General features: G+C 38.1%; 1 protein-coding gene across 1 annotated transcript in view; it reads left to right on the plus strand.

Moving 5' to 3' along the window:
• The first annotated feature begins 314 nt into the window (after positions 1-314).
• Positions 315-7,444, plus strand: part of BANK1 (B cell scaffold protein with ankyrin repeats 1) — a 298,633-nt gene continuing 291,503 nt past the window's right edge. Inside the window, exon 1 of the mRNA XM_023758387.1 lies at positions 315-597. Within this exon, the coding sequence (XP_023614155.1) occupies positions 315-597 (283 nt within the window). The remainder of the gene's footprint in view (positions 598-7,444) is intronic.

The following is a 7,444-nucleotide window of genomic DNA, read 5'->3' on the forward strand; positions in this document are numbered from 1 at the left end:
TTTTATGGTTGGGGGTCAACACAACATGAGGAACTGTATTAAAGGGTTGCGGCATTAGGAAGGTTGAGAACCACTGAAAGCAATTTAGTCAGGGTTGTCCTACAAACACTGTGTTAGGAGAAGCAGAGCACATATTGGACATGATCTGTTTTACTTCAGAAGCCTTTAGGAAAGGAAGAGAAGGAACTGAAGTTGAAAGCAGTGTTCAGGTATTGTGGTAGACAGAATAATGGCTCCCCAAAGGTGTCTACGTCCTAATCCCCAAACTTGAGAATATGCAGATAGAATTAAGATTGTAATCAGTTTACTTGGAGATGGGGAGAGTATCATGGATTATGCCAGTGAGCCTTCTAAGTGAAAGAGGGAAGCAGGAGAGGCAGAACAAGAGCCGTGGCAGCATGAGGACTCAGCCCAATGTTGCTGGCTCAAAAACGGAGGCGTGGGGCCGTGGGCCAAGATCGGTGGATGGCTTCTGGAAGTTGGGCAGTGCATGTGGACGATTCTTCCTGAAGGCCTCCAGAAGGAACATATCCCTCCCGTGTCTTGATTTTAGCCCAGGGACACCCATTTCAGACTTCTGTCTTCCAGAACTATCAGGTAATTTAATTTCTATTGCTTTTAAGCCACTAAGTCTGTGGTAATATTTTACATCAGCAACAAGAAATGAATACAGAGTTTGAAACATGGGTGGACTCAACAAGGACAAAGAATAGCATGGATGTCACAGATAGGACCCTACGCCTCAGACGCTCAGACACCATCAGTGTGGTTAAAAAAAACTGGATGTAACCAGGAAGAAGTAGCTTTTATAAAATATGAAAAGCATATCAATCCTTACATAGGCCCCTCAGCAAGAAATATACTTGTTCATTATTAGAACATCTCTCTGGAATTACTGTTGTTTTATTAGCAAAATAAAAAAGTAAGTCCCCTTATTTGGGGCTTTCACATTTGGTGTTTGTTCACAGTAGGTGGTTTTACCAGTTTAATAATGTGACTGGCCACTGCTGCCATTACAGTTCTTACTAATACTGAGAGGTGAACTTGGACAAGATATAGAAGTTCTCACTGCCTCAGTCACGACAAGTGCAAAACAGCATACGAAGAGCACTTGTTATGAGGTTAAAAGAAGTTAGTGCTTATAAAACACCAGAGCAGTCATTGATACATATTAGGCACTCACTACATTTGGGGTTAGTTTTTATTATAATTACTAGGGGCCCAGTGCACGAATTCGTGAACCTTAAAAGGAACTGTCGGCCTGCGAGGCTGTGGTGGGCACAGGGGCGGGTCTCAGCCCATCTTACCTGCCCCTGTCCAGCCACTCCTGCCACGGTCTCTGGTCCCCTGTTTGCCGGCTGCCGCCACTGCTGCTCCCACACGCTGACAGCACGGGCCCCGCTCGCACCCACTGATGGCGCCAAGTGATTGGGATTGGTGCCAGCAGCAGGTGCAAGAGGTGGCTGCCAGCCCCAATTGCCCCTCAGGAGCAGGGGGAGGTGGAGAAGCCCTGAGGGGCAATCGGGGCTGGTGCTGAGCACTGAGAGCGGGTGCGAATGGTGGCTCCGGCACCGGCAGCAGGTGCAAGCACCAGGCGGGACAGCAGTGCGCAGGACCAAAGAATTTTCGCTAACCACCAGAGGCTCACCCTGATTAACTGCTTTAAATGTATACTCGTTATCAAAGGTCACTAATATCATTTTATGGCCCCACTTTGTTTTACTATCTGAGAACATGAACCATTTTAATCCTGGTAGGGAATTATTTTAAAACTAGAGGCCCGGTGCACAACATTCATACACTGGGGGGGTGGGGGCATTTCCCTCAGCCTGGCCTGTACCCTCTCACAGTCCAGGACATCTTGGGAGATGTCCAACTGCCAGCTTAAGGCCGCCTTGGGAGCAGGCCTAAGCCAGCAATCGGACATCCCCTGAGGGGTCCTTAGTGCTGCCACAGAGGCAGGAGAGGCTCCTGCCACCACCGCTGCACTCGCCAGCTGTGAACCTGGCTTCTGACTGAGTGGTACTCCCCTTGTGGGAGTGCACTGACCACCTGGGGGCAGCTCCTGTGTTGAGCATCTGTCGCCTAGTGGCCAGTGCACATCACAGTGACTGGTCATTCTGCCGTTCGGTCAATTTGCATATCACCCTTTTATTATATGGGATCATTTTCTCCTAATGATAAAAGTTCTATTGGAGTCAGTCAGTCTGGTTTGCCTTGAATAGAACCATATGGTATCATTTTTAGGGGTATTTTCTTATAAAAGTGATATATGTGCATTGTAGAACATTTGAAAAACAAAAAACAATATGATAATAAAATCATAATATACCTCAGTCCTCCATGTAGAAATAAATATTCATAATATTTGTCTTGAATTGTGTTTGTGTGTACATATGCATGAGTCACATTGTATAAATTATTTTGTAATGTTCAATGTGGTCTGCACATTGATTAATGGTACAATTTCAGATATTTTGATGTTAAACAGGGACAGTTTGTAAAATTTAGATCTTTTTGATTTGCGAATTGTTCAGTTCTACATTTTGTGATACTTAAGGATATATTGACATTTTGTTTTTAAGGTAATACTTTCATAAAACCCTAGGATAAATAAGGTTAGAAGATTCTTCACAGGTTTTAATGATAAATTAAAATAAATGATCTTTTTTTAAAGTAATTTGTAAAAGTCTATGCTCTTTTTATAATATATAACGTCCTTTAAGAGCAGGAATTGTCCTTTATAATCTTCATATCTATTAAAATCTGAACAATGTAATTACAATAATTATTAAGTGACTATTAAGTAAACATATAAAAAGATATAAATAATTAGGGAATTGACATTGACATATTTTATTAAGATACTATGGAGGATTATGGTAAATCATCCTGTTGAATTTCAAAATACCTATCTGAAAATCTAAGTGATGAGTGAGAACTATAAAATGTTAGTGAAAATCAGGGTCATAGAAGGATAAGGATTATTATCTGTTAAATATGACTGTCTGGAAATAAGAATTTCCAGTGAGTGACCTGTATCAATGATCTCACTCTGGTAAATATCTGTTGCTGATTTTCAACTTAGTTTACAATTTTAAACTACATTATGATATAGTAATTCCTGCTCTGGCTGGGTTTCTCAATGGTTAGAGCATCGACCCAAGGACCAAAGAGTCTAGGGTGCAATTCCCAGTCAAGGGCACCTACCTTGGCTGTGGGTTCAATCCCCAGCCCCGGTCAGGGTGCATGTGGGAGGCAACCAATCAATATGTCTCTCTCATGTCGATGTATCTCTCTCTCCCCTTCTCCCTTCCACTCTGTGAAAATCAATGGAAAAAATATCCTTGGGTGAGGATTAAAAGAAAAAAAAAGATCTAGTTATTCCTCAAATGCAAGTGGTAAATAATACCATCATGTTTTTACAAACTCAGAGAAAAATACACAGAAAAATGCAATATTTTGTTAGCTATTTCTCTACACTATTTTTTTCTCATAAAAATTTTTTTATTGTTGAAAGTATTACAGATGTCCCCTTATTTCCCCCATTGACCCCTTCTGGCCCGCACCTGCCTCCCAACCCAGGCCTTCACCACACTATTGTCTGTGTCCATGGGTTATGCATATATGCATACAAGTTCTTTGATAAATCTCTTCCTACCCACCCACACACTCCTACCTTCCCTCTGAGATTTGACAGTCTGTTTCATGCTTCTATGTTTATGGATCTATTTTGTTCATCAGTTTATTTTGTTCTTTAGACTCCACATAAGAGTGAGATCATGTGATCCTTGTCTTTCTCTGACTGGCTTATTTCTTTTAGCATAATACTCTCCAGGTCTATTCATGCTGTTGCACATGGTAAGAGTTCCTTCTTTTTTACTGCTGTATAGTATTCCATGGTATAAACGGTCCAAAGCTTTTTTATCCATTCATCTACTGATGGACACTTGGACTGTTTCCAGATCTTAGCTATTATAAATTGTGCTGCTATGAGCATAAGGGTGCATCCATTCTTTCTGATTGGTGTTTCAGGATTCTTAGGATATATTCCTGGAAATGGGATCACTGGGTCAAATGGCAGCTCCATATTTAATTTTTTGAGGAAACTCCATACTGTTTTCCATAATGGCTGCACCAGTCTGCATTCCCACCAGCAATGAACTAGGGTTCCCTTTTCTCCACATCTTCACCAGTACTTGTCATATTTTGATTTGTTGATGGTAGTCATTCTGACAGGTGTGAGGTGGTGCCTCATTGTCTTTTAATTTGCATCTCTCTGATGATTAGTGACTTTGAGCATTTTTTCATATGTCTCTTGGCCATCTGTATGTTCACTTTGGAGAAGTGTCTATTGAGGTCCTTTGCATACTTTTTAATTGGATTGTTTGTCTTCCTTTTGTTAAATTGCATGAGTTCTTTATATATTTTAGAAATTAATCTTTTATCAGATGTATCATTGCCAAATATGTTATTCCATACAGTGGCAAAAACTAAAATTATTTCCCCTAAGAACAGGAACAAGACAGGGATGTGCACTTTCACCACTCTTATTCAAATAGTACTGGAAGTCTTAGCCACAGCAATCAGACAAGAAGAAAACCTAAATGGAAAGGAGGAAGTAAAACTGTCATTGTTCGCAGATGACATGATATTGTACATAGAAAATTCTACAGATTGTCAAAAAACTATTAGGTTTAATAAATGAATTCAGCAATGTAGCAGGATACAAAATTAACACCCAGAAATTGATGGCATTTTTATATACTAATAATGAATTATCAGAAGGAGAAACTAAAGAAACAATCTCATTTACCATTGCAACAAAAAATAAGATACTTATAAATAAACTTAACTAAGGAGGTAAAAGACTTGTACTTGGGAAAACTCTCATTGAAAAAAGGGAGAAAGATATAATCGAGTGGAAGAATATACCATGTTTATTGATTGGTAGAATTAACATCATTAAAATGTCCATACTACCCAAAGAAATCTATAGATTCAATGCAATCCCTATAAAAATTCTAGCAGTGTATTACACAGATCTAGAACAAATACTTCCAAAATTTAAGTGGAACCAAAAAAAAAAAACAACAACAAAAAAACCCCCGAATAGCCACAGTCATCTTGAGAAAGAAGCTAAAGTCGGGGGGATCACAATACCAGATATCAAGCTATATTACAAAGCTCCTATAGTCAAAGCAGCCTGGTACTAGCACAAGAGCAGGCATATAGATCAATGGGACAGAACAGAGACCCCAGAAATCAACCCAAGCCATTATGCTCAATTAACATTTGACAAAAGAGGTGAGAACATACAATGGAGTCAAGACAATCTCTTCAATAAAGGGTATTGGGAAAATTGGACAGGTACATGCAAAAACATGAAACTAGACCACCAATTTACACCATACTCAAGAATAAACTCAAAATGGATAAAAGACGTAAATGTTCGTTGTTAAAGCATAAAAATCCTAGAAGAAACCATAGACAGAAAAATATCAGACATCTCTTGTAGCAATATGTTCGCCAATACATCTCCTAGGGCAGTGATGGCGAACCTTTTGAGCTTGGCATGTCAGCATTTTGAAAAATCCTAACTTAACTCTGGTGCTGTGTCACATATAGAAATTTTTTGATGTTTGCAACCATAGTAAAACAAAGATTTATATTTTTGATATTTATTTTATATATTTAAATGCCATTTAACAAAGAAAAATCAACCAAAAAAATGAGTTCGCATGTCACCTCTGACACGCGTGTCATAGGTTCGCCATCACTGTCCTAGGACAAGGGAAACAAATGAAAAAATAAACAAATGGGACTATGTCTACACTGTTTTTAGATGTAAGTAATCCTATATAATAAAAGGCTAATATGCAAATTGTCCCCTTGGGAATTTGACCGGGAGTTCACCTGCTCTCTATGATGTGCACTGACCGCCAGGGAGTGGTGTGGAACATGGCAGGTGACCAGCAGCAGGGCTGTGGGGGTGGGGGGAGCTGAGGGAATGAGGGAAGGAGGAGGCGGGGAGGCAGGGAAACTGATCATCCCTGATCCCGAGCCAGGCCTAGAGACCCTACCTGTGTGTGAATTTTGTGCATTGGGCCTCTAATTAATAAGTAAAATGGATTCAACACATAAAATGGATTACTAAATTGATTAAGAATAAAGGTAAACATTATTTTCATATATTCTTGACATAGCTTTATGTTTAAAACTTTTATTTGATGTACAGCTTAAATTTTTTATGGACTGTATCCTTATAGGTTTTAATAGGAGAGAAGAAATATAGGAACATTTGTAATAATTCTTACTGGTTCTTTTTATTCTAAAGTAGTATTTCTTTGTCTAGAAGTTCACAATTTTATAAGAATTCATGCATAGGTATTATTATATTATACACTTCCAAATGTCAAGTTATTAATTAAAACAGCCCCATCAGGAATTCCCAGTGCTTCATTATTTCAGTTAAGAAAAGAGTTTAGTATTCAGTCTTGTACAAAATATTAGCTATGAGTAAAGTAATTAAACATTATTATTATTTTTAACTTTGGCTTTTGTAATCAGATTAGTGCCTATGTTATGGGTTGTAAATTACCTAATATTACACCAGCAGCATGGGAATTAATAATAAAAAAAAAGAAATTTTTATAAAAATTTAGCATAAAACGGAATAGTCAAAATTGCTTTTACTTAACCACGTATTTCATTGTAAAATTCTCTCTTCTTCAAATCACAACCTATATTACTTTTTATAATTTTGGCTAACATCATAAACACAATATTTATTTTAGACTTGCAATCTAAATTTTAGATACATAATTTCAAATGTTGTGCTTCATCTGGAAATAAGCAATTTGGCCCTTATATGACAAAATCACTGGGGTTAAATAAGGCAGATTTTGAGCAAGTTAATGATTTTAGTGAATTGAATTATTCACATGCATTTATTACTCAGTCAATAACATTATAAATCATTTGAATTTTTTCTCATTAGGAAAGTTTACAGTCTTAACTTTTTAAATATCAGTAAAACTTGAGAGAAAAATATGGAAGCTATAATCATCAAATTGGTACTATAATTATTTTCAGTACAAAAAGGACTGCAGTAATTCTTAAACTTGAATGAACTTAGGAATTAGCCAGATACCTAGTTGCATGATGAACAATTCTTTCCTGGGCCCGAATTCCAGAAAATTCTGATTCTAGAAGCTCCCAAAGTGGTTCTGATGCAAGTAGGCCCTGGACCACATTATGAGAAGAGAATGGAGTCACAATGGAGCAATGTAGTTGTTATCAAATGCTTAACAGAGTTGAGGACTTTTCAAGAGACACAGTGTTTTCATTACTTAACATTTTGTGAGCTCTACCCAGAAGTCAAGTTTTCCATCAGCATAGTCCCAGGAAGCTCCAGGGTGCCTCTGGGAGTGGTAGAAAAATA

The sequence above is a fragment of the Myotis lucifugus genome, unplaced genomic scaffold, assembly GCF_000147115.1.
Source record: "Myotis lucifugus unplaced genomic scaffold, Myoluc2.0 scaffold_129, whole genome shotgun sequence".
NCBI lineage: Eukaryota > Metazoa > Chordata > Mammalia > Chiroptera > Vespertilionidae > Myotis > Myotis lucifugus.